Here is a 27,718-nt window from a genome sequence, read left to right as displayed (position 1 = left end):
GAGGTAAGAGCCAGTAAATGGGCAACCTTTCAAGTGAGGAATTTGAGATCAGCTTTGTGGATAGGCTCAAATGGATGCTTCATTAACTGCGCTAGCACAGTGTTGAATTCCCACTCTGGAGGGGTGCTCGCACTGGAGGGAAGGCTCGGAAAAGTCCTTTCATAAATTGTTTGATAAGTGAAGGAGAGCAGAGAAAAGGGAATTTTGAGCATTTCCTGAATCTAGAAAGTGCAGCAAGATGTACTTTGACCGGAGAAAAAGTAAGCCCAGACTTGGCTAGAGAAAGCAGATAATGGAGAACTTGTTCAGCAGGAGCTTGAATTGAGTGAATATTATTTGCCTCACACCAACAGCAAAATCGCTTCCATTTGAGGCGATAAGTTTTGATTCTGCTTTGGGCACGAGATTTGGCCAAAATTTCACGACAGTCTTGTGAAATGTTGAGGACCTTGAACTCTAAGAAATCAGGAGCCATGCATGCAAGTGCAGTGACTGTGGGTCCGGATGAACCACTTGGCCTCCGTCCCTTGACAACATCGTAGGCGTCGGCAGTAGGCAAATGGACTTGTCTTGAGACAATAGTAGAAGTTCCTGGAACCAATATTGTCTTGGCCAACGGGGTGCAATCAGAATTAGACGGCAACCTTCCAGCTTCATCTTGCAGAGCACCTTCCGAATCAATGGTATTGGGGGAAAAGCGTACGCACCAATCCCTGATCCCTGTTGAGGGAACCTGCTGGCATAATATTGACATTCTTTGTTCTCTGTCGTTGCGAATAGATGCAGTGCTGGTTTGCCCCAAGCTTGGAACACTGTGTTCGCCTGTTCCTTTTCCAGCTTCCACTCTTAACAGTCTGACTGAGACGTGCTCCGCGTGTCCGCCAGGGTATTGAGGCCTGATGTGTTTGGCTCTCAGGGCATCTTGTGGAAAGTGACCTATTCCCACAATTCCTGAGCTTCTTGCGAGAGCATTGCTGATTTTGTTCCTCCTTGTTTGTTGATATAATACATGCTGATGGTATTGTCGGTCCGGACTATCACAGAGGAACCCTTAATCCTCTGGAGGAATGCTTGGAGAGACAGAAAAACGGTGCGGAGCTCAGCCTGTTGATCTGCTGCTGTTTTTGTCTTTGAGACCAAATCCTGCAGATGACCTCCCCATCCTTCCATGGAGGTATCGGTCGTTAAAACTAAATCTGGAATGGTCTTTGTAGGAGAGTAGGGTCTGCTTTCTATGTTCACCCCCACTTTTTGCTTTTGCTTCACTGGTTTTCGACTTAGATGTGGCTGTGGGCCTGCCAATCAGACCCACAGCCCAGCTGTTCTCTCTCTAAATTCATTCTATGTACTTTAGGTGCATAACCCAATTGGTAAGGATCACCGATTGGCCCTGTATAGTGTACCTTAGGTACCCAGGGCATAGGTGTACCCTAGGCCTACCAGGGGCTGCAGCATGTATTATGCCACCCCTGGCCTGGCCTTCCATTATGACACAACTGGCTGATCACTCAGCTGGGGCAAGGTCGTGTAATCACCCCTTGCTTAGGTGTAGTATTCCTATACCTACCTTATATATAGACACATGTGTACCTATCAGCCACTCCTATGGCAGGCCTTAACAATCCTGGAGGCAGAGTGCTTGGTAACATGTCAGATGGTGCTCTAGCATGAGCTGAGCCTGTCTGCAGCTTTCGGAACCATGTCCTTATAGCTATTCTATGATATAGCCTACCATATACTCTTAAAGTACCTTATAATCTTAAACGGTTATGGTAACTATGGTTTGGCTTTATCAAAACATGTCATGTAAGGTGTCTAACACTTTGGAATAATACCCCCATACCATTTCTGGCAATGAGGATATTATTCCTCCCTTCTAGAGGGAGAAGACATGTGGAAACCTACTTACCCGGTTAAAGTTAACCAGAGCCCCAGCATCACAAAATGGATGCTCCTTGCACAGACACAAGTCTGACCTCCTGCTGCTGGGAGTCCTTCCAGCGAGGGAGGCTTGGACAATAGGTTTCCTGCCTTGGGAGGTGCGAGCACCACCCCAGACAGGCCTTAGTGTATTGGGGCAGGGAGGGATGAAAGAAACTAGACACTGCCTGGGGCACACAAGGTGTCCCATGCATACTCCAGTTCAAACCGGCGCTGGGGCACTCCAGCCCCAGCTCTGGCGCAAAACTGGACAAAGGAAAGGGGGTGTAACCACTCCCCTTCCTGGTTCCACCCATAGGAGGGACCTTGCAGGTAGCCAAGCCCACTAGCCCAGTATATCAGTAGGTAGCTGAGCCCTGCAGAATTAGATTATCCTGAATCTGCAACTTGAACAGAAACTCTGGACCTTCGACATTCGACCTCAGGAAGAAGACTGAAGAATCTTCCTTGTGGCCAAGGAGTGACCACCCTGGGCAACCAGGCACCATCCAGCGACCGCTGCTTGCTTTGCGACTGATCCTACGAGGGACGGCTGCAGAGACTGACCAGCGCCGAGACTTCCAGACACCTCTGAACCAGATCCACATCTACAGCAAAGCTGAGACCCGTGAAAGCGACGAGGGACGTGGGACCAGCGACTTGGGAAAAGTGGCTAGTAACTGACTAGCGCAACTTCTGAGGCTTCCTCGAGGCTGTGCTTGGGGAATTGAGAAGCCCCCATCCCGAGCACCATCTGCAAAGAAGACCAGCTCCCCACACTTCACATGTTCTGCGTGGGGCCCTTCTGCACCTGAGTTGCTCGACGTGTTGTCCGGTTGCTGGCCCGTTGGCTAGTGACCTTTTTGACGACGAACCTTTGATTTCACCTTGCTGGTCCGGCTCCTCCAGACTGGCACTCGCTCCTCTGTGAAAGAGAAGCACCCCAGACCTTCCTGGTCTGCACCAGAAGCAAGTCCTCCATTCTGCGTGGGTTCCGCTTGCCAAGGCTTGTTGGATCCTAACTCGACATCGCCGGCGCCGACAGCAAGAGCCTTCGTGGGACAGCTCGCCTCCTGGTCCTGGTCATCCTCGACGTCTCCTGGTACCCGTGGCTGCTGCGACAAGCTTCACCTCTCCACCTGCATCTGAACGACATCGCCTGGTTCCTTCCTGGCTCCTGGCTGGTGACCTAGACTCTGTCCCTTCTGCTTGCAGGTATCCTTCCTTCTTGATTCCATCCTTGGGATCCACCGGACACTCTTCACTGACCGCCTGTCAGCAACTTTCCTTCAGGCATCCATAGGAGTCAACGACGAAACCCGACGCAAGTTCCCACCTATGCACCCGCAGCCCGTGGGCTAGGTAACTTGAGTACTCCAGTGCTCACAAGGGTATTGACTATCCTAGGGTCTAGTTTCCAAGTCTCGAACTCCTAGCTATTCCAGAAGTGTCCTAAAACTCTTAATTTCTAATAAATACTATTTCTATTGACTTTTACGCATTACGCGTGAGTGTTTCCACTCTGCACCTGAATCCCCTGGGCCTCCCACTTCCTAACCTTTGGTAGTATAGTGTAGCCCCAGCGATTCCCTATGCCTAGGCCTATCCTGTGTTCGTGACAGTGGTTCTTATACCACTTACTTAGTATATGGTTTGCGTGGCCCCTAGGGCCTAACTGTATTACTTACCTGTGTGACTTAATGTATGCTTAAATAAGACTGTGTTGTACTTACCTCGAATCTCATAAAGAGTGCTGAGGGTATTTTGACTAGAATAAATACATTCTATTTTTATATATATATATCTGTTGTGGTGTCCTTTCATTTGGTATTCAAGGGATTACAAATGGTATAACAGCTGGCTTCACATGCCATACAGAGTTTAGCCTAAGACTGCTCTTGTCCATGCTACCACTAGGATAGCTGGTCTAGAAGGTTGACTTTACAACCAATCACCATAAGGGTTGTTTGGACTGATATAAGGTGTACACTAGAACTAGTGACATCATACATCAGGCCAACTTCTCACAGTCTGTAGGAATGTGAGACCCTGGGTTAGATTCTCTGTCTACGACCACCAATGTAGAGAATTTATCATGCGCGGCGTGACCTTGATGGTATCGTCAAACAAACCCATGGCTTGTTGCCATTGAGTGACAAGAATGCGTTGCACTGGACCATGTGTAACCTTGCTCCGAGAAAAAACATGACTTGGAGAGGACGTAACTGATTTGCTGTCGTTGAGAATCAGCCTCAGAGAAGAGAAGGGATGGATACATTCTGCTGTGGCAATCTTGGTTTCATGTTCTGAAGGATCTTTGAGCAGCCAATTGTAGGAGAGTAGGGTCTGCTTTCTATGTTCACCCCCACTTTTTGCTTTTGCTTTACTGGTTTTCGACTTAGATGTGGCTGTGGGCCTGCTAATCAGACCCACAGCCCTGCTGTTCTCTCTCTAAATTACTACTATGTACTTTAGGTGCATAACCCATTTGGATAGGATCACCTTATTGGGCCCTGTACAGTGTACCCTAGGTACCCAGGGCATAGGTGTACCCTAGGCCTACCAGGGGCTGCAGCATGTATTGTGCCACCCCTGGCCTGGCCTTCCATTTTGACACAACTGGCTGATCACTCAGCTGGGGCAAGGTCGTGTAATCACCCCTTGCTTAGGTGTAGTATTCCTATACCTAACTTACATATAGACACATGTGTACCTATCAGTCACTCCTATGGCAGGCCTTGACAATCCTGGAGGCAGAGTGCTTGGTAACATGTGAGATGGTGCTCTAGCATGAGCTGAGCCTGTCTGCAGCTTTCGGAACCAAGTCCTTATAGCTGTTCTATGATATAGCCTACCATATACTCTTAAAGTACCTTATAATCTTAGACGGTTATGGTAACTATGGTTTGGCTTTATCAAAACATGTCGTGTAAGGTGTCTAACACTCGGGAATAATACCCCCATGCCATTTCTGGACATGAGAATATTATTCCCCCCTTCTAGAGGGAAAGACATGTTAAAATCATACTTCAACTGTTAGCCTCTGACCAAAGCCTCAGCATCACAAAATGGATGCTGCTGCCACGACACAAGTCTGACCTCCTGCAGCTGGGAGTGATCCCAGCCAGGGAGGCCTGGACAATAGGTTTCCTGCTTGGGGAGGTGCTAGCACCTCCCCAGACAGCCTTTAGTGTATTGGGGCAGGGTGGGCTGAAAGGAATGAGACATGCCTGGGGCACACAAGGTGTTCCTTGCATAGTCCAGTTCAAACCGGCGCTGGGGCACTCCAGCCCCAGCTCTGGCGCGAAACTGGACAAAGGGAAGTGGGTGTAACCACCCCCTCCCAGGTCCCACCCATAAGGCGTGACCTAGCAGGTATCCCAGCCCCCCAGATTAGTATAAGAGTGGGAGTTGGGCCTCAAGACTTTAGATTATCCTGAACCTGCAAAACTGAACAGAAACTCTGGACCTTCGACATTCGACGAAAGAAGAAGACTGAAGAATCTCCCTTGTAGCCAAGGAGTGGCTACCCTGTGCAAACAGGCACCATCAAGTGACTACCCTTTGCTTTGTGAAACGTCCGACGAGGAACCGATTGCAGAGCCCGACCAGAGCCTTGATTTCCAGACTTCTCCGACCCTCATCCACATCTGCAGCAGAGCTGAGATCCGTGGAGGCGACGAGCGACGTGGGACCGGCTACCTGGGAAAAGTGGCTAGTAACTTACAGCGCAGCTTCTGAGGTACCCTCGAAGTTGTGCACCGGGGATTGAGAAGCCCCAACCCCAAGCACCATCTGCACCGAAGACCAGCCCCCCACACTCCACGAGTCCTGCGTGGGGCCCTTCAGCATTTTCCTGCTTGCCGCGTCTGTCCGGTTGCTTGCCCGCTGGCTAGTGGCCTTTGTGACGACGCTCCCTGAAATCTGCTGCGCTGGTTTGGCTCCTCCAGACTGGCTCCCGCTTCTCTGCAAAGAAGAAGCACCCCAGACCTTCCTGGTCTGCACCAGAAGCAAGTCCTTTGTTCTTCGTGGGTTCCGCTTGCCAAGGCTTGGTGAGTCCTAGTCCAACTTCGACGCCGCCGACAGCAAGAGCCTTCGTGGGACAGCTCGCCTCCTGGTCCTGGTCGTCCTCGACGCTTCCTGGTCCTCCTGGCTGCAGCGACAAGCTTCACCTTCTCCTGCAACTCTTCACGACATCGCCTGGTTCCTTCCTGGTTCCACGTGGTCACTGGCTAGTGACCTTGACTCTGTCCCCTCTGCTTGCAGGTTTCTTCTCTTCTTGATCCCAGGCTTGGGATCCACCGGACACTCTCTCCTGACTGCCTGTCAGCATCTTTCTTCAGGCATCCATAGGAGTCGACGACGAAAACGACGCATCTTCACCCCTATGCACCCGCAGCCTGTGGGCTAGGTAACTTGGGTACTCCGGTGCTCATCAGGATAGTGACTATCCTAGTGTCTAGTTTTCAAGTCTCAACTTCCTAGCTACTCCGGAAGTGTCCTAAATCTATCTATTTCTAAACTGTAACATTGCTATTGACTTTTACGCATTACGCGTGAGTGTTTCCACTCTGCACACGAATCCCGTGGGCCTCCCACTTCCTAACTAACGCTAGTGTAGTGTAGCCCCAGCGATTCCCTAGGCCTAGGCCTATTCTATTTCCGTGACAGTGGTTCTTATACCACTTCTTTAGTATATGGTTTGCGTGGCCCCTAGGGCCTAACTGTATTACTTACCTGTGTGACTTACTGTATGCATTAATAAGACTGTGTTGTACTTACCTCTAAACTCATAAAGAGTGCTGAGGGTTTGCTTAGAATAAATACACTTTATTTTATATATATATCTGTTGTGGTGTCCTTTCATTTGGTATTCAAGGGATTATATATGGTATCACAGCTGGCTTCACATGCCATTCAGAGTTTAGCCTAAGACTGCTCTTGTCCATGCTACCACTAGGATAGCTGGTCTATAAGGTTGACTTTACAACCAATCACCATAAGGGTATTTGGACTGATATAAGGTGTACACTATAACTAGTGACATCATACATCAGGCCAACTTCTCACATTGGTGAGCAGCGGTTGGGATCTGAGCTTGCTGTTGTAATACCATTGTAATCTTGAGATACTAAATTGAAAGATCACACAGATATTGTCTAGGTACATATAACATAGATTATTATACTTAAGTCCTACTGGACTTTGTAGTTGTAGGTTGAAGGGAATAACACACCCTGACTACAACTACTAGAAAGGTTTAGTAGATACAACTAGTGTAGGTAGGTGCACACACCACACCCTCACTAGATCATGCCTCTGGGAGGAGATCAAGTAGATGCTCTCTCAGGAGGGGCAGGTCTGCAGAAGACCCCCTCTAGGTATGATACCTTAACATTCCAGGAGATGAGACAATTGTGTACCTCCAGAGGAATAAAACAGGGTGCAAACCCTACCATCCTTCAGTTAAGACAACTCCTAGAGGAGTATGATGCTCAGAGGGCATCTCAGGAAGGTGCCCTAGGCACAGAGGAGGGTCTACCCACCACAGAGGAGTCAGATGGGGCTTCAGATGGGGAGGTAGATAGCCAGAGCCAAGTAAGGAGACTTAGCCAGGCTAACTTAAGTTTACATGGGAGTTTGCATGGGGTCCCCCCATACAGACCCACAAGTAGACATTCACAGAGAAACAGGAAGGACAGATCCCCTTCAGGGGAATCCATCCACTCCCATGTCTCTAACATCTCTAATGCTTCCTCTCACAGGGGAATGACTTCACCTGAGAGAAAGGAGCATGCAGCCAGAATGAGGGAGGCTAATCTGAGGATTCAGAGGGAAGAACTTGCCCTTGCCAAAGAGAAGCTTGCTCTGGCTAGAGAACAAAAGTTAAGTGGGTTAGAACCCACTGGTGGCAGCAACATTCCTAGAGATAGAGACAGGCACTATGATAATAGAAACCTGAGCAAGATTGTCCCTCCCTACAAGTGTGGGGATGACATCCACAAATGGATAACTGCTTTGGAGAGAGCTTGCAAAGTACAGCAGGTACCCCAAAGTCAGTGGGCAGCTATCTTGTGGCTCTCCTTCTCTGAGAAAGGAAGAGACAAGCTCCTCACAGTTAGTGATGAGGATGCAGATAATTACACTGTCCTGAAGAGTGCTCTGATTGATGGGTTTGGCCTAACCACTGAACAATACAGGTTGTTGTTCAGGGATACCCAGAAGACACAGACTCAGGACTGGACTGACTTTGTAGATTGTGCCACTAAGGCTCTGGAAGGCTGGCTATTGGGAAGTAAGGTTAAGGACTATACAGGATTGTATAATTTGATCATGAGAGAACAAATACTTAACAACTGTCAAAACCAGCTATTGCATCAACACCTGATTGATTCTGATCTGACTTCTCCCCAAGAATTGGGAAAGAAGGCAGATAGATGGGTCAGGACTAGAGTTAAGCAGAAAAACCAGAACCAGGGCGGTGATCAGAAAAAGGCAGACCAGAAGGGTAATGATCAGAAACAAAAAGACCAGAAGTCTTCACCAGGCCCCCAAAAGACTCAGGGGGAGGGTGGTTCCAAAAAGGATAAGAAGAAAGAAGGCCAAAAGAAACCATGGTGCAACTATTGTAAGTCTACCTCACATTGGTTTAGTGAGTGCACCAAAAAGGATAAGCCCCCAGCCACCATTGCCCCTAAGGCAACTGTACCCCCTAGTTCAGCTGTAAGTGGTGGTTCCCAGCAAAAGGGTGTAGTAGGGTTAACCCTGGGAACTGAGGAGGATTCTGGCCTAGTCAGAGTACCTACTCAGGCTGTCCTGATCTGTGATGGGGACTTAGCTTTGTCCTCTACTGTAGGCCCCAGTAACCTGGGCAAGTACAGACAGACACCTTTTATCAACCAAAGAATGGCTCAGGCCTACAGGGACACTGGGGCTAGTGTCACAATGGTGACACCTGCTTTTGTGGACCCTGGACAGATCATACTAGGTGAGAATTACCTAGTGACCAACGCTAGCAATGCCACTACCTCCCATAGTGTGGCTATTGTTAACTTCTCCTGGGGAGGGGTAACTGGCCTCAAGAAAGTTGTTGTTAGTTCAGACCTTCCTGTAGAGTGTTTACTGGGCAATGATCTTGAAACTTCAGTTTGGTCTGAAGTGGAGTATAGGACCCATGCAGAAATGCTGGGGATAGATGCACATGTCCTTGCTGTGACCAGGTCACAGGCCAAAAAGTGCAACACTGAGCAAGTGCTGGATCCTGAAATTATGGACCAGTCACAATCCAAGAGAAAGAGCAGTAGGGTTAAGGCTGTGCCTTCCCCCCTGCCTCAGGTGGTGGATCAGCCCTCCCAGGAGGATGATTCTGAGAGCCCTGAAGGAACTGTCCTAGAAGAACTTGAACCTGATCAGGTTGAGTTTCTTGGGACAGGGGGACCTTCCAGGGCAGATCTGAGGCAGGCTCAATTAGACTGCCCCTCTCTTGAACCCCTCAGACAGCTGGCTGCTGCTGAGGCTGCAGGGAATGCTCAAGGTACCCATAGAGTGTATTGGGATGAAGGGCTACTGTACTCAGAGGCTAGAGACCCCAAGCCTGGTGCATCCAGGAGGTTGGTCATACCACTGAAGTTCAGAGGCTTCCTTCTAACCTTGGCCCATGATATTCCCCTTGCAGGACATTTAGGCCAGAACAAGACTTGGGACAGGCTTGTCCCTCACTTTCACTGGCCCCATATGTCAGAAGATACTAAGGAGTTTTGTCGCTCCTGTGTCACCTGCCAAGCCAGTGGCAAATCAGGTGGCACCACAAAGGCCCCCCTCATACCACTACCTGTGGTGGGGGTCCCCTTTGAAAGAGTGGGCATAGATATTGTAGGACCAATGGACCCACAAACAGCATCTGGGCACAGATTCATACTGGTGATAGTGGACCATGCCACCAGGTACCCAGAAGCAATTCCCCTGAGGACCACAACAGCTCCTGTTGTGGCAAGGGCCCTGCTTGGAGTATTCTCCAGAGTGGGCTTTCCAAAGGAGGTCATTTCTGACAGAGGTGCCAACTTTATGTCAGGATACTTGACTGCAATGTGGAAGGAGTGTGGTGTTAACTATAAGTTCACCACACCCTATCACCCACAGTGCAATGGGCTTGTTGAGAGATTCAACAAGACCCTAAAGGGAATGATAAAAGGATTACCAGACAAGCTTAGGCGAAGATGGGACATCCTTTTACCCTGCCTTCTGTTTGCTTACAGAGAGGTCCCACAAAAGGGGGTTGGCTACAGCCCTTTTGAGCTTTTGTTTGGACATCCTGTAAGAGGACCCCTGTGTTTGGTGAAGGAAGGATGGGAGAGACCTCTCAGACAACCCAAACTAGACATAGTGGATTATGTACTTGGTCTCCGCTCCAGGATGGCAGAGTATATGAAGAAGGCTTCTAAAAACCTTGAGGCAAGCCAAGAACTCCAAAAAGCTTGGCATGACCAAAAGGCTGTACTGACTGTTTACCAGCCAGGGCAGAAAGTGTGGGTGTTGGAGCCAGTGGCCCCAGCAGCACTCCAAGACAAATGGTCTGGACCCCACACTATTGTTGAGAAAAAGGGAGAAGTCACCTACTTGGTGGACCTTGGGACTCCCAGAAGCCCCCACAGGGTGCTTCATGTCAACAGATTGAAGGCATGTGTTGACAGGGCAGACATGGGGCTACTCATGGCTACAGATGAGGGGCAGGAGGAAGAGAGTGACCCTCTCCCAGACCTGTTGACTCAGAACCCTGATGATGGCTCAGTTGATGGTGTGGTCTTTTCTGACAGCCTCACTGTCCATCAGCAACAGGACTGCAGACAAGTTCTGCAGGCCTACAGACATATGTTCTCTCTGACCCCAAGTCAGACAAACTGGTGCACCCATGAGGTGGACACTGGTGACAGTCTGCCTGTGAAGAGTAAAATCTACAGGCAACCTGACCATGTCAGGGACTGCATAAAAGTTGAGGTACAAAAGATGTTGGAGCTGGGAGTCATTGAACCTTCAGAGAGCCCTTGGGCTAGTCCTGTAGTCCTTGTGCCAAAACCTCACACCCAAGATGGTAAGAGAGAGATGAGGTTTTGCGTGGATTACAGAGGTCTCAATGCTGTCACTAGGACAGATGCCCACCCAATACCTAGGGCAGATGAGCTCATTGACAGACTGGCAGCTGCTAAGTTTTTGAGCACATTTGACCTAACAGCAGGCTACTGGCAAATCAGACTAGCTGAGAGTGCAAAGGCCAAAACTGCTTTCTCGACCCCAGGAGGACATTATCAATTTGTGGTAATGCCCTTTGGTTTGAAGAATGCACCTGCCACTTTCCAAAGGCTGGTGAATCAAGTCCTTACTGGGTTGGATGATTATTGTGCAGCTTATCTTGATGATATTGCTGTCTTTAGCTCCACCTGGGAGGATCACCTGGTCCACCTGAGGAATGTTTTAGAGGCCCTGCAAAAGGCAGGCCTCACTATCAAGGCCACTAAGTGCCAGATAGGGCAGAGCAAGGTTGTATACCTGGGCCACCTAGTTGGTGGGGGTCAGGTTCAACCACTGGAGAGCAAGATCCAGACCATAAAGGACTGGGCTCCTCCAACTACCCAGACTCAGGTCAGAGCTTTCTTGGGCCTGTCTGGGTACTACAGAAAGTTTGTTAAGAACTATGGGTCCATAGTGACACCACTTAATGACTTGACCTCCAAGAAGATGCCAAAGAAAGTTCAGTGGACAGCAAGCTGTCAAAAAGCATTTGATGACCTGAAGCAGGCCATGTGCAGTGCACCTATTCTGAAAAGTCCAGACTACTCCAAAGAGTTCATTGTCCAGACAGATGCTTCTGAGTTAGGTGTGGGAGCTGTTCTTTCACAACTGAATGTAGATGGTCAAGACCAGCCAATTGCTTTTATAAGTAGAAGGCTGACCCCTAGAGAGAAACGTTGGTCAGCTATTGAGAGGGAGGCCTTTGCTGTGGTTTGGGCCCTGAAGAAGCTGAGGCCATACTTGTTTGGCACTCACTTCAAGATTCAGACAGACCATAAGCCCCTCTTGTGGCTAAATCAGATGAAGGGTGAAAATCCCAAACTTCTTAGGTGGTCCATTTCCCTACAGGGGATGGACTTCACAGTGGAACATAGACCTGGGACTGACCATGCCAATGCAGATGGACTCTCCAGATATTTCCACTTAGAACATGAAGACTCAACTGGTCAAGGTTAGTTTAATGTCCCTAAGTTTGGGGGGGGTTGTGTAGGAGAGTAGGGTCTGCTTTCTATGTTCACCCCCACTTTTTGCTTTTGCTTTACTGGTTTTCGACTTAGATGTGGCTGTGGGCCTGCTAATCAGACCCACAGCCCTGCTGTTCTCTCTCTAAATTACTACTATGTACTTTAGGTGCATAACCCATTTGGATAGGATCACCTTATTGGGCCCTGTACAGTGTACCCTAGGTACCCAGGGCATAGGTGTACCCTAGGCCTACCAGGGGCTGCAGCATGTATTGTGCCACCCCTGGCCTGGCCTTCCATTTTGACACAACTGGCTGATCACTCAGCTGGGGCAAGGTCGTGTAATCACCCCTTGCTTAGGTGTAGTATTCCTATACCTAACTTACATATAGACACATGTGTACCTATCAGTCACTCCTATGGCAGGCCTTGACAATCCTGGAGGCAGAGTGCTTGGTAACATGTGAGATGGTGCTCTAGCATGAGCTGAGCCTGTCTGCAGCTTTCGGAACCAAGTCCTTATAGCTGTTCTATGATATAGCCTACCATATACTCTTAAAGTACCTTATAATCTTAGACGGTTATGGTAACTATGGTTTGGCTTTATCAAAACATGTCGTGTAAGGTGTCTAACACTCGGGAATAATACCCCCATGCCATTTCTGGACATGAGAATATTATTCCCCCCTTCTAGAGGGAAAGACATGTTAAAATCATACTTCAACTGTTAGCCTCTGACCAAAGCCTCAGCATCACAAAATGGATGCTGCTGCCACGACACAAGTCTGACCTCCTGCAGCTGGGAGTGATCCCAGCCAGGGAGGCCTGGACAATAGGTTTCCTGCTTGGGGAGGTGCTAGCACCTCCCCAGACAGCCTTTAGTGTATTGGGGCAGGGTGGGCTGAAAGGAATGAGACATGCCTGGGGCACACAAGGTGTTCCTTGCATAGTCCAGTTCAAACCGGCGCTGGGGCACTCCAGCCCCAGCTCTGGCGCGAAACTGGACAAAGGGAAGTGGGTGTAACCACCCCCTCCCAGGTCCCACCCATAAGGCGTGACCTAGCAGGTATCCCAGCCCCCCAGATTAGTATAAGAGTGGGAGTTGGGCCTCAAGACTTTAGATTATCCTGAACCTGCAAAACTGAACAGAAACTCTGGACCTTCGACATTCGACGAAAGAAGAAGACTGAAGAATCTCCCTTGTAGCCAAGGAGTGGCTACCCTGTGCAAACAGGCACCATCAAGTGACTACCCTTTGCTTTGTGAAACGTTCGACGAGGAACCGATTGCAGAGCCCGACCAGAGCCTTGATTTCCAGACTTCTCCGACCCTCATCCACATCTGCAGCAGAGCTGAGATCCGTGGAGGCGACGAGCGACGTGGGACCGGCTACCTGGGAAAAGTGGCTAGTAACTTACAGCGCAGCTTCTGAGGTACCCTCGAAGTTGTGCACCGGGGATTGAGAAGCCCCAACCCCAAGCACCATCTGCACCGAAGACCAGCCCCCCACACTCCACGAGTCCTGCGTGGGGCCCTTCAGCATTTTCCTGCTTGCCGCGTCTGTCCGGTTGCTTGCCCGCTGGCTAGTGGCCTTTGTGACGACGCTCCCTGAAATCTGCTGTGCTGGTTTGGCTCCTCCAGACTGACTCCCGCTTCTCTGCAAAGAAGAAGCACCCCAGACCTTCCTGGTCTGCACCAGAAGCAAGTCCTTTGTTCTTCGTGGGTTCCGCTTGCCAAGGCTTGGTGAGTCCTAGTCCAACTTCGACGCCGCCGACAGCAAGAGCCTTCGTGGGACAGCTCGCCTCCTGGTCCTGGTCGTCCTCGACGCTTCCTGGTCCTCCTGGCTGCAGCGACAAGCTTCACCTTCTCCTGCAACTCTTCACGACATCGCCTGGTTCCTTCCTGGTTCCACGTGGTCACTGGCTAGTGACCTTGACTCTGTCCCCTCTGCTTGCAGGTTTCTTCTCTTCTTGATCCCAGGCTTGGGATCCACCGGACACTCTCTCCTGACTGCCTGTCAGCATCTTTCTTCAGGCATCCATAGGAGTCGACGACGAAAACGACGCATCTTCACCCCTATGCACCCGCAGCCTGTGGGCTAGGTAACTTGGGTACTCCGGTGCTCATCAGGATAGTGACTATCCTAGTGTCTAGTTTTCAAGTCTCAACTTCCTAGCTACTCCGGAAGTGTCCTAAATCTATCTATTTCTAAACTGTAACATTGCTATTGACTTTTACGCATTACGCGTGAGTGTTTCCACTCTGCACACGAATCCCGTGGGCCTCCCACTTCCTAACTAACGCTAGTGTAGTGTAGCCCCAGCGATTCCCTAGGCCTAGGCCTATTCTATTTCCGTGACAGTGGTTCTTATACCACTTCTTTAGTATATGGTTTGCGTGGCCCCTAGGGCCTAACTGTATTACTTACCTGTGTGACTTACTGTATGCATTAATAAGACTGTGTTGTACTTACCTCTAAACTCATAAAGAGTGCTGAGGGTTTGCTTAGAATAAATACACTTTATTTTATATATATATCTGTTGTGGTGTCCTTTCATTTGGTATTCAAGGGATTATATATGGTATCACAGCTGGCTTCACATGCCATTCAGAGTTTAGCCTAAGACTGCTCTTGTCCATGCTACCACTAGGATAGCTGGTCTATAAGGTTGACTTTACAACCAATCACCATAAGGGTATTTGGACTGATATAAGGTGTACACTATAACTAGTGACATCATACATCAGGCCAACTTCTCACACCAATCATCTAGATAAGGGAATACTTGTATTCCTCGAGATCTCAATGCTGCTGCCACTGGTGCCAAGCACTTCGTGAAGGTTGTTGGTGCCAATTTCAGCCCAAACAGGAGCACTTTGAACTGATAATGGGCGCCAGCCACTTGAAAGCGAAGATATTTGGGATGTTTGGGGTGGATAGGTATGTGGAAATACGCTTCTTCCATATCCAGAGAAGCCATAAAATCTCCTTTGTTTAAACAACTCAAAATCTCGTGAAGACAAGGGGAAGGGGGACCCCTGGGCAGAGTAGTAGGTGGCTGTTTGATGAATTCCAGGGTGTGGCCGTTGGTTACTAGGTCTGGAACCCATTGGTCTGATGTAATTCCCTGCCACTTGTGAACAAAAGCTGATATCTTCTGGCCCACGGGTAAGGAGGGTAAAATGGTTTGCGCCCTGTGGAGATCACTGCTTCCTGTTAGCGTCTTGGCCTTGATACTGTGATCTCTTTCGACCACCCTGACGGGAGAAACTAGTCGTAGACTATTGACAGTATGATGTCTGTCTGTAAGGCTGTACTGGGATTGATACTGCCTATTCTGTTGGTTTTGGTATCCTCCTCTTGATGAAAAACCACGTCCTCTCGCTCTTCTGAAAGATCTGCGCCCGTATTGAAGGGTGCCTAATGATCTTGCAGTATCCGTGTTAGTTTTTATAGCTAAGAGGGCCTCATCAATATGTTTACCAAACCAAAAACTCTCCATCCAAGGCCATGTCTAGAATCTTTGTTTGCCCCTCAGGTTTGAAAGTAGTGGCTTTAAGCCATCCCTGGCGTCTAAGCACTGCAGCCCCTGCTAGCTGACGGAAGTTGGTGTTCACTATGTCCAAGGCGCAATCTATAGTTTCCGATGTAGCACGTTCTCCTTCCAACATAATCTTTCTTGCTTCCTGCCTTTGGTCCTCAGGAATGAGGTCAATGAGACGCGCCATGTCTGACCACATTTGACGGTCATAACAGCCGATTATGGCTAGAGGATTGCCAGCTCTAATAGAGGCCGCTGCCATGGTAGAGAATTTTTTGCCTATAAGGTCCAGACAACGTCCTTCCTTGTCAGGCAGTGTGGCGATAGGCGTTGCGGGATTTTTAGTTCGCTGTTGGGCGGCCTGTAAAATTACTGAAGCTGGCCGAGGGTGACCCATCAGACAGTATGGGCTTTTAGCAGGTGCACAGTATTTCTTTTCTATGCGCGGAAGCACTACTGGAATAGATGTAGTCTATTATAGGTACCACTCTCGAGATCTTCCTGGACTCTTCCTTGAAATCATGAAGGAAACATTCTGCCTGTTCGACTAACTGGCAGTAGAAGTCTAGCTCTTGCCCGCTTCATTAAATTATGTACCGGATGCAGTCATAGATGAGGCCATCGTAGACGATCTCATCGTAGACTTTGCTGTCGTAGACATGGGTATGTAGACGAGGTTATTGCAGACGAGGCCGTCGTCATAGATGACCGTCCTGAACAACCATCATAGATGAGGCTGTCGTAGACGACCGTCATAGACAATGCCATCATAGATGAGGCAATCATAGGTGAGGCCATCCGTATATGAGGCAATCATAGATGAGGCAGTCCTATGATGGCCATTTGTGGATGAGGCCATTCGTGGATGAGACCATTCGTGGATGAGGCCATTCGTAGATGAGGCCATCCATAAATGATGAGGCTGTCGTAGACGACCGTCATAGACAATACCATCATAGATGATGCAATCATAGGTGAGGCCATCCGTAGATGAGGCAGTCATAGATGAGGCAATCGTATGATGAGGTTTTCTTCGAGATGAGGCTGTCCTAGGCAATCTCATTGTAGAGGAGGCCAGCGTAGATGAGGGCATTCGTGGGTGAGACCATCATAGATGAGGCCGTCGTCGACGACCGTCGTAGATGAGGCCATCGTCGACGACCGTCGTAGATGAGGCCGTCGTCGACGACCGTCGTAGATGAGGCCGTCGTCGGCGACCGCCGTAGATGAGGCCGTCGTCGACGACCGTCGTAGATGAGGCTGTCGTCGACGACCGTCGTAGATGAGGCCGTCGTCGACGACCGTCGTAGATGAGGCCGTCGTCGACGACCGTCGTAGATGAGGCCGTCGTCGGCGACCGTCGTAGATGAGGCCGTCGACGACGACCGTCGTAGATGAGGCAGTCGTCGACGACCGCCGTAGATGAAGCCGTCGTAGACGACTGTCATAGATGAGACCATCGTAGACGACCGTCGTAGATGAGGCCGTCGTAGACGACCGTCGTAGATGAGGCTGTCGTAGACGACCGTCGTAGATGAGGCCATCGTCGACGACCGTCGTAGATGAGGCCGTCGTAAATGAGGCCGTCGTCGACGACCATCGTAGATGAGGCCGTCGTCGATGACCGTCGTAGATGAGGCCGTCGTCGACGACCGTCGTAGATGAGGCAGTCGTCGACGACCGCCGTAGATGAAGCCGTCGTAGACGACCGTCGTAGATGAGACCGTCGTAGACGACCGTCGTAGATGAGGCCGTCGTAGACGGCCGTCGTAGATGAGGCCGTCGTCGACGACCGTCGTAGATGAGGCCGTCGTCGACTACCGTCGTAGATGAGGCCGTCGTAGACGACCGTCGTAGATGAGGCCGTCGTCGACGACCGTCGTAGATGAGGCCGTCGTAGACGACCGTCGTAGATGAGGCCGTCGTCGACGACCGTCGTAGATGAGGCCGTCCTCGACGACCGTCGTAGATGAGGCCGTCCTCGACGACCATCGTAGATGAGGCCGTCGTAGATGAGGCCGTCGTAGACGACCGTCGTAGATGAGGCAGTCGTAGACGACCATCATAGACGACCATCATAGGAGGCCATCATAGACGAGGCCATCGTAGATGAGGTCAATATTGGTGAGGCAGTAATAGTAGACATGGAGTTTTGTAATAGACTCCTTAATGCCAGGTTAAAAGGATTTCCCTGATATAGAGTCAGGGATGAAAAGGGAGTTGTAGGATCAGCCTCTGAGGAGGTTTTTCCCAATTGCCTCTCTCTGTGAGAAGTGCCTTATCAAGACTCAAGGTAAGTCTTTATGGCTTTTTTGCTCGCCCTCTGGAGGCTCCTGGCGCGACCTCTCCCTTTGACCTCTCCTATGAGGTGAAGGAATCCTCGTTGTTCTCATCAGAAGTGACAGATTAAAGTCTCTGTAGTCCCAATAATAGCCTCATCTCTCAGAACGTGAGAGTTATTGAGGAAAAGGTTAGACAAATTTCGTAGTCTATTACCTTGTTTTCTGCCACTCTGCCATATTACTGCCTTAATAGGGTCAGAGAAATGAAGTATGATCTTGGATGATCCAAAAAGTAGTAATAGCTGAAGAAACTGAGCAGAGCTCAGGGAGACTCCCTTCACACACGACGTGCGGTGAAAATCTGAGAACTGCCTCTGCTGGGAAGGTTCTAGAGGGTGCTAGCAGCTGATTGGCTGGGACCAATCTTTGGTTCTTTTTACTATAATGATGTAGATAGGCTACTAAGACTTAGGCCTTAGGCTTTTTCTTTTAGCCTACTACTATTATTTACTCTTGGCACTACTTTTGTATTTACCGTGGGACTCCTGCCTCGGCGGCGGGGAATGATTCAGGCATGTGCATATATGAAAGATACCCCAATACTGGATAACGCTTGCGTTGTGATGGGACGTGTGGTTCTGACCGTGTTATTAATGCTGTTTCCCACCTTGCTCAGGCTGGATACATTCAGCACCAGTGACCCACAGATTCCATGGTCCATTTTTGAGAATGCATTAACCATGACCCACCTGCCCCAAAATGTTCTACAAGCAAATAGGCAGGGGCTCATCTGTGGTCCTACAGTGGCCTCCTTGCAGCACACAGGCAGTCCAAGCACAGACGACAAGCAGTCGCATAGCAACATGTCCAAATCACCTCCTCACTTGAGAGAGCTGCTGCACTGAAGGATTCCAGAGTTATGTATGGCCCAGAGGCAGTTTGTTTACAAGCTCCACAAACACTCACTTTGTGCATCGAAGTGAAACAACCAATGGAAAAGCAAACTTTGCAATGTACTCCACATGACTCGGGCATGTCCACAGCATGTGAATATAGGTTCCCCGTGTTATTCTGTTTGAATCTGTGTGGTTACTGACAGAAAAATAGGAACCACGGGTTAATGTCAGGAATCCACCAATCTGTTTAGCGACCATCTCTTTGAGTAGAAATAGAGGAGCAAAATACCGTAGGTTAAGCTGTTATCCTCGGTGGAGAAGGCTATTTCCACTGCGGAGATTACTGGACCGAGTAATCCTCAAGACCCTTCAAACTCGTCATCGTGGACTTTTCAAGATGGCCACCGATGCACTGGATGTGGAAAATGAGCGGTCTAGTATTCCCAAGCAGATGGAAGACCAGTGCACGCAAGTGATTAGCGCTCCTCGCACTTCAACTGAATTTCCTATGGCGGCAGCAGCGTCTCCTTTCTGCGTCTGTCAGATCTGAGGTATTTGGATTTGAGACACTTTTAAGGAAGAGTCAAGTAAGTGTCTCTGAAGAAATTCAAGAACCCTGTGAGTAGTGTCTTTGGTGTTTAAAGAAAATCCAAAGTATTATTTGAGTAAAATCTTCGTTGGTCAAAATGTCCAAGCTCTGAGATTAACTTTTATTCAGCCTTCAGTCGTCTAAAGTGGAAAAGGTGAACTTATAAAGACTGAAATAATTTAATTATTAGTTTGAAGCGTTTTTTTGTGTAGTAAGAAATTCTTTCTTGTGTGACTCGAGATTTGAACAGGATAAAAGGAACTGTGCTGAAAATAAATCAGTCCTTATTCATTAAAAGAAAGTCAAGAGAAAAGACTGGCATATTTTAAATTCCAGCTCAAGGAATTTTCCTCATGAATATTTAGTTTGAGAACCGTCAGCTGTCAATCAGAAAGGAATCTTTCCAAGAAATAAAATCTAAATATATATATATATTATCTACTGGCGGTCGCCAGTAGATAGTTATAGTTAGGACCCTGTTTCCATAGGAAATCCGCAACATTCTATTTGGAATAACTTTGGCGCCGGTCGACGAATCCTCGCGAAATTTTCAAAATAGGTGGGGCGCTACGCTCTGCTCCTACCCTGAAAGTCTCGGGGGGATTCGTCAAGCGGGGGCTGAGATAAAAGGGGGGTCCCAAAACGCGTTTTTCCCATGCATTTTTCCATAGGACCTTTAGACACAGCTACAGCCCGAACGGCTGAACAGAGTTACTTGAAATTTGGCAGAGAGGTAGTCCTCAGGTCAAGGAAGTTCCTTTTGTAGGTCTGGTGTAAATCTGTTCAGTAGTTCCTGAGAAAATAGCATTTAAATCAATATATATATCTGTGGCAGCTTACGGTGCGCTCACCGTGCGCTTACGGTAAGCTTACCGTACGCGTACGGTGACGTGCGCGAGCGCGATTCTGATTGGCTGTTAGATCTTAGTAAACATTCGAATCGTTCGAAACCAGGAAGCGGCGGCCGCCATTTTCTCTCTCGCACTCTGAGGGGGGGAGGAAAAACAAAGGCCAAAAACGTGTAAAGGGACTGTTTAGACAGCTCCTAACCACCTAGCCTTGATGAATGTGTCCCCAAAGAACCCCCAAGGCCAAAAATGCATTTTTATTTTTTTACGAAAAATCGCCGATTACGCTTACCGTACGCGTACGGTAAAAAAACTGATAAAAAAAAAAATTATACAAAATTTCCCCACCCCGTGTGCAAATTGTGCCTGCAGGGCACCATTTGTGCATGGCTTATCCACTAATGAGGAAAATGTAAAAGCTTACCTTTCACAACGAAGCGCATAATATCTCCTCCATGTGCGCACGGTGCGCGAAGCGCATCGTGCGTACATGGCCCATCCATGGCACTAACTGCATAAAGTGGGCGCGCGGTGCGCGAAGCGCACCGTGCGCGCACGGAACGAACTGCGTTAAGTGGGCGCGCACGCCACGAATGGCGTAAAGAAACTTAGCATTTAAAAAAACGTACAAATTCACTGAAAAAACCATAGGTTTCACACACGTTATAGTTAGGAATTAGCATTTAAAAAACCTTGCAAATTCAGTGAAAAAACCATAGGTTCCACACATGTTATAGTTAGCTGGACATTTTACTGATAAAAAAACTATGAAATTCCCCCGTTATAGTTAGTGCAGGCAACTATAACTCACGCGACCGCAATCCTCTGCTGATGACATATGTGTCTTTATGAAAAAAATATATTTGTAATATATGTATAGCTAAAATTTAATGGAAGAAGACATGGGCTAATAATTGTCTAAATACAGTATTAGCATCAGCAGAGGATTGCGGTCGCGTGAGTTATAGTTGCCTGCACTAACTATAACGGGGGAATTTCATTGGTTTTTTATCAGTAAAATGTCCAGCTAACTATAACATGTGTGAAACCTATGGTTTTTTCACTGAATTTGCATATATATATATATATATATATATATATATGTATCTAGCAACTGAACAACGTGAGCTGTTTTTACAAGCATTCTTATTGAGAAAAAGCAGCAGATAAAAGACTCAATATACAACAGATTAACCTACCACATCAAAAGAAAGGTTTAACAGAGAGCAGCTAACCTCGAGTTAAAACAGGTAAAAAGAAAAAGACTGAAAGAACTGTGAGAGAGTAGCACTCGAGAATTAGTAGAAGTTGGTTTGTCCCTAACAATTGTTGTGCTAATCTGTTACAGGTGTTCCCTCAAAACACACCCGAGAGCCGTGTAGGAAGGTGAATTCCAGAAGAACTTGACGGGAGGAGTCTCTCTTTTATCCCCTTTCCCCTTTGATTAGTGCTTTAGGCTGAGATATGTGAATTAGTATGCATTGGTCGAGAGCACTTATAAAGGGAATTGGGGAAGAAATCTTCTGCTCCTGAGGAGGTCGATTTGAAGTGTCTGACAGTTAATTCTCCTTTCCCTGATGTTTAGGAACGATTTTACAGCATGAAATAATAAAATAATTCCAGTGCACTGCAATTCATAATAAGAGGTTATGTGGTAAACCCAGACATGTGTAGATGATTACTGCTGCTGAGATGGTCACGCGTTTCCACCCACCCCTCCAGGTGGCTTCACTTACCCCTACATAAACACAACCTTGCCCAGATGCAAAGACAGTGTATGCTCCAGGAATCTGTGTCAGCGTGGCTTTCTGCAGCAGTAACCGATTAGCGTTATTCACCGTGAAGCTAGCTCTGAAGCCTTTTGGGGTTGTAACCAACACGGAAGCCACTCCTTGGACACTGTATGTTATGGATGCGTACTTTGCAAGGGCTTGAAGTGCCACCACGGTGTCCTGTGGAAACAGAGAGAGAAATTACACACAAGTGTATGGTGTTTATTTACAAGACTCTTGTGCCGCTGTAACGTCACTTATGATATGAGACAAAGTGACGTACCGGTGGCACAGGGGGCTTGTAAATTAGACCCTGAATGCATTGTTTTCTGCCCTGGCACAAGACTCAGCCTGTGGACAGAGCATTCACTATAGCCTTATAGCCCGCCATAGCGGGCTGTACCGGCCATTACAGGCCCGCTTCAGCTCGGCTCGGGCCTTTAACAATGGAGCAGGACTATACTGGCCGGTATAGCCCAGCTATGGAGGGCTATAAGGCTATTAGAACATCCTGCCACAAAAGGGCTGAATATTCTAACAAATAAAACAAAGGCCTCTCGAGCCCGAGGGGATTTATATCCCCTTGGGCTCTGAGAGGCCTTTGTTCACAGCAGCAGCTGTGAATGAGGAAAAAACATTAGAATGTTGCTCTGCGGGCTTCTACCGGCCCGTAGAAGCCCGGAGCACTCCATTGTCTGCAATGGAGTGCTCAACATTCTACTGTTCTAATAGAAGATGAAACACTCTGAAGAGAGACAACAATTAGATTTTTGACATTTTCTAGATGCTGAGAACGGTACAAAGTTTACCTGGGTAGAGGCAAATCCCCCGTAGGCATTCTGCTGCCGAGAAAGCCACATCACGATCTGGGCGGCCTTGCCGATGTCAGCACTGGGCACGCTGGGCACTGAGATCAGAGCCAGGAGCACGTAAGCAGTGGTCTCAACATCTACAGACAGGGGCCCTTCCCAGAAGTCAGAAGATGCTGGGGGCGCACTGCTATATGCCCAGTGCATCTGACCATCTAGAGGAAAATAAGAAACAGGTGTGTTAGGGTGGGCAGAGATGGACAGGGGAGGGAGCATGAGCCAGCAAAGGCTGGAGGGAGAAGAACTCAAGAGGCGTGACCAGTGCTTAATTTGTAAAAAGTAAATAGGGGCCAGGGCTCTCATCAGGTCACCACAGCTTGTATCACCCATTGCCCCCGCCAGCACTTCCAATGACAGTACCAACACAAATACTAATCATCCCACTGCTACAAGTGTCACAATTCAGACTGTTTGAGGCCCCAAAGCCATGAGAATGGCTTGCGTGGCAGGTAGTAGTTGTTTTCAATGTATATTGAATGAATAAACAACTGTTGTTCTACTCATCTTTAAATTATACCAAAAGCACCGCCATGTGGCAGCCGTCATTACTGGTGGTGTTGACAATTAAATGCCAGTGCCAAGCACCGGAAACCACCTGCTCAAATTAATTACTGCGTGTGACCACTGCCAGAGGCGATGGCTAACAGGACAGACAAAGGCTGAAGATGGGGAGGCTTGTGAGGCTATTTTTATCCTATCGGAGAGCGGATAATGGATAGGTCTTTCTGGACATTCTTCGAAAGGGACATCAGTGGCTGTCTCCTAACAGCTGGAGCATGCACAGCACCAATGCTGGGTTCATTTAAAACACCCATCCCCTTAGGGTTGCCATCTTCTCAGAAAAATGCCTGCAGTTTGTTTAAATTTTGGTATTCTGACAGGAACAAGAGTTCCGCCTACACCCCGATGGACTTGCATTGGAATGTGAGTCGATTCTACAGTGAATATTTCTGGGAAGAATGTACATCCAACCTATTCAACTATTTAATCTGAATACATGTCTTGTGAAAAGGACTTGAAGTTTTCAACCTTCCAATAAAATAATACCCTCCTGTGTGTCTGGCATTAATTCCTATTGCATCTGACACTCATGAAGCCCTGCCCTGTCAGCAATAGAAACTGAACAGGAGTGATGTATAGAAGAAAAAATATATGTTTATTTTAGTCTGAGTGCCACTTAGGAATTATGAATAACAACCAAAGGAGCCTCTACAATCTTTATTACATTTGGGATACTTTATTCTATACAATACATGATCCGCCAAAAAAGAAAAATAAATAAAGATATGTTGAAAATTAAATATGTAGACTTCCTATCGACAGCATTTTCCTCAAACACCATTACTTGCCAAATAAAACAAAAAATTAGATAGAGAAAACGAGAATAGTTTTTGTCCACTAGCATTACGTTTACGGAATCTCAGGAGGGACAAAGAAAAAAAATGAAAATATCAACTTTGTGGCTACAAGAACCGCGCAGCTCTTACCAAGTCGTGATGAAACAGGAAGCTCTACTAGAGAAAGCAATGGGAAAGTCACTGGGGATTGTTCATACTTTCTGGTCACTATTAAATGCAGTGATGGATAAAAGGCAAGTGAATATTTTATTTAAAAAAAAAAAAGAAAACAATGTGGAAATGTGATATAATTTTTCCCCCACATTGGGAATGTGGTTTAAACATCGATTAGGTACACTTTAGGAACAGGGCGTTTCAGTATTACATCATCAATTCAGAGTTTAGACAGTGCTTAAAGTCAACCATGACACCCTAGCACTTTCCTTGTTCAAGCAAGGACATGACCATAGAGGGTTGTATGATGGAAGCCAGCATGCATTTAGCCCACATGCCTTTACAACGCAGTCACTTCCCCGATGTTACCATGTGTTACTTTACCACGCAAGTCGTTACAACGACTTGCTTTTATTGGGCGCTGGACTTTGGAATAGTATAAATTACAACTTCAAACCCAGTCTGTGTGTTGCAGTAACAATGCTGTTGGATACAGCTGCTCATGTGTAAATGTTTTCGTTCCTCTTACAGAGCTTTCAGTGAAAAGATAGCTATCTTTTTGAATAATGCAGGACGATTTAATGAGTTTCTAACTGGTGTACATTTCACTCTTTACCAAGTGGGAAATGTCTCCTACTGCAGGAATAAAATGTAGTTCTTCTTATCTTTAATTTTCTTAAACATACATTTTCAAATTTCTGCAGTCTTTTTGCCTAATTCAAACACCTATATCCGATTAGTTTGAATCACTTATTAGCTCTGTATCTATAACTTGTTATGTTTGTTCAAGAAACCTTTTCTCCTCCCAGAGCCGCTTTTGGTGTAAAACCAGGATCACCCATTTTTCAATCCTCCTCTGAGACATATACTTAGTAGCACTACTTTACTTGTAAACAAAATAAATAAATAAGTACCAGGACCCTTGTCAGGAGGTCAGGACTACAGCTTGCACCACCAATTTCACCCGTCAGTGCAGCCAGTGCCTGTAACAACACAACTATTAACCATCACACTCTTACAAGTGTGACTATTCGAGGCCCCAAAAGCTGGGAGATTGGCTTGGGCAGCATGTATTAGTCATTTGTAATGTATATTGAACTGATAAACAACTGATGTTGTGCTCATCTCCATACTTCACAAACAGTGCCACCATGTGGCAGCTGTCATAGGTGCCCGTGTTGACAATTAAGTTCAAGTGCTGAGCACTGGAAATCACCGGCTCAAATGAAGCACTGCTGATTATTCTTCCGTAAACTCTTCTTGCTGCTTTACAGCACTTTTGGGGTGAGCGATGAAGAAGACCAGGTGAAAAACAGATAAACTACCAGTAGTGTTCTGAAGGGCTAAATGTATTGGGCCCTATTCACAAAGGAGAATGTATATGTGTAGATTTAAACATGCGTAAACTTACCTAGTAGTAACTCTACACTGTTTTGCTATTTATAATTTCCGACAGAAACTTTACTACTAGGTGCAGATGACCATGCCTCCCCAACCACAAAATAGCAAGTGGAACCTGCTACAATGGGATTTACAAATGTAACGTTACTACAATTTACTTTTAACACGTAGGTGGAGGCATCCACCACCAGGGCAGAGGCTTCCCTATGGTAGAGTATAGGGAAATGTAATATTTAATACTTGTTTAAAAAAACACTATTTTAATGTACATTAAAAATGCAAATGAACTCAAAATAATTACTGCTAATCGAAAACTAATAATAAACATTAGTACATTAAATGTATTATATATATTTAAATAAATATATATAAATGTAATTCATAATTAATATTACTTAGAATTATATGAAAAAACCTTCCTATCAGTTTATATTTAATTATTAGTAAAGAAATATTTTTTTGCAATATTTATTTAATTTCAATTTGTATTTAAACGTTTCAGCACAATGATTTAAAAAAAATAAGTATCAGTATATAATTTGAAAGAAAAAGTTAAATTGACTACTGTAACTTTTAACACTATATATAGATATATACATATGCACACACACACACACACACACACACACACACACACACACACACACACACACGCACACACACACATTTATATAACATTGGAATATATTATATTTTTTTAACATTGTTTCCTGAGGTTAGTGTAGATCAATGGGCTTACTCTTTTGTGAGCTGGTGTGTTAGCCCATCCCTTCCTAACCTTTCCCTACACCCCCTATCTACCCCCATCTAATTGAATTTCCAATTTTCCAGCCTCTCCCTCAGGTTCCTCAGACATTTAGCACTAAAATGTACACCTATTTGTGCAGAGACCTCAGAAACCGGGACAGAGACCTCCACAAATAAAACATAGGAGAGGCAGAGACTAAGGTATCTGCACATAGCTTTCAGAATAGCAACACAATACTGCTGCTTGGTCCTCTATGAAGTCTTTCTGTTTCAAATATTACAAGCACATCCTGCAAATAAACACATACATGAATATGTTCAATAGAAAGATAATCTAGAGAAATAAATGAAAAACTTTAAATTAATAGATTGATGTTAATAACAGGATAAAGCATATAAGGAAATGATGGTGTGATGATTGGTTTTGGCACTCCACCAGATGAAGGGTTTTAAAGCTGTGGCTTTGCTTTATGGTAGGCTGCGACTGCGCAAGCTGTGTAAAAAAAGTTGGCACAAAGTTTGATGCATTTCGGTAGAACTGAAACTGAACCAACATTTGACATCCCAGGTTTAGCAAATCTGTATGTGAATACCTACAGGTACCATTGATTTAAATATAATGACATTTTTTATTTATATGAAATGTTTGAAAATGTTCAGCAATAAGGTGTATATATATCTTCATGTATAATTACTTTTCTAATGTGTTGTTGGCTTTAGATTGTCTTCATATGATATGTGACAATTTGTGTTAAAACGAATAAAAAAGACGATAGCCTGAAGGAGGTGGATAATTTAAATTTAACCCACCGAAACGCGTCAACTATCTTTCCTTCACAATCTGCATGCACTGAACAATTGTACCTGATGAATACATTCATAATTGTGCAGTGACGTATGGTGGCAGATGTGAATGTTTAAAATAACTAACTAATTTGTCTGTTAATTTAAATTTTTCCTTTAGCTTCATTATATTGTGTGACATTTAAGATGCATGTATAGGCTTTTTCTATTGATGATACATTTATAGCAATATATTAAATTTATGTTTTTTGATACACATGCTAATATTATGATGTTTGCACGTGGTT

At 46.6% G+C, this 27,718-nt stretch overlaps 1 protein-coding gene across 1 annotated transcript in view; it reads right to left on the bottom strand.

Moving 5' to 3' along the window:
• Positions 1-27,718, bottom strand: part of LOC146812815 (alpha-2-macroglobulin-like protein 1) — an 820,867-nt gene that overhangs the window by 140,906 nt on the left and 652,243 nt on the right. The window contains exons 29-30 of the mRNA XM_085615206.1: positions 22,909-23,123; positions 22,064-22,279 (exon numbers count right to left, since the gene is read on the bottom strand). Of these exons, the coding sequence (XP_085471332.1) occupies positions 22,064-22,279; positions 22,909-23,123 (431 nt within the window). The remainder of the gene's footprint in view (positions 1-22,063; positions 22,280-22,908; positions 23,124-27,718) is intronic.

Source organism: Triturus cristatus, chromosome 7, assembly GCF_964204655.1.
Source record: "Triturus cristatus chromosome 7, aTriCri1.1, whole genome shotgun sequence".
NCBI classification, from domain to species: Eukaryota; Metazoa; Chordata; class Amphibia; order Caudata; family Salamandridae; genus Triturus; species Triturus cristatus.
The sequence above is the reverse complement of the archived record's forward strand: the minus strand, read 5'-3'. Positions and strand labels throughout refer to the sequence as shown.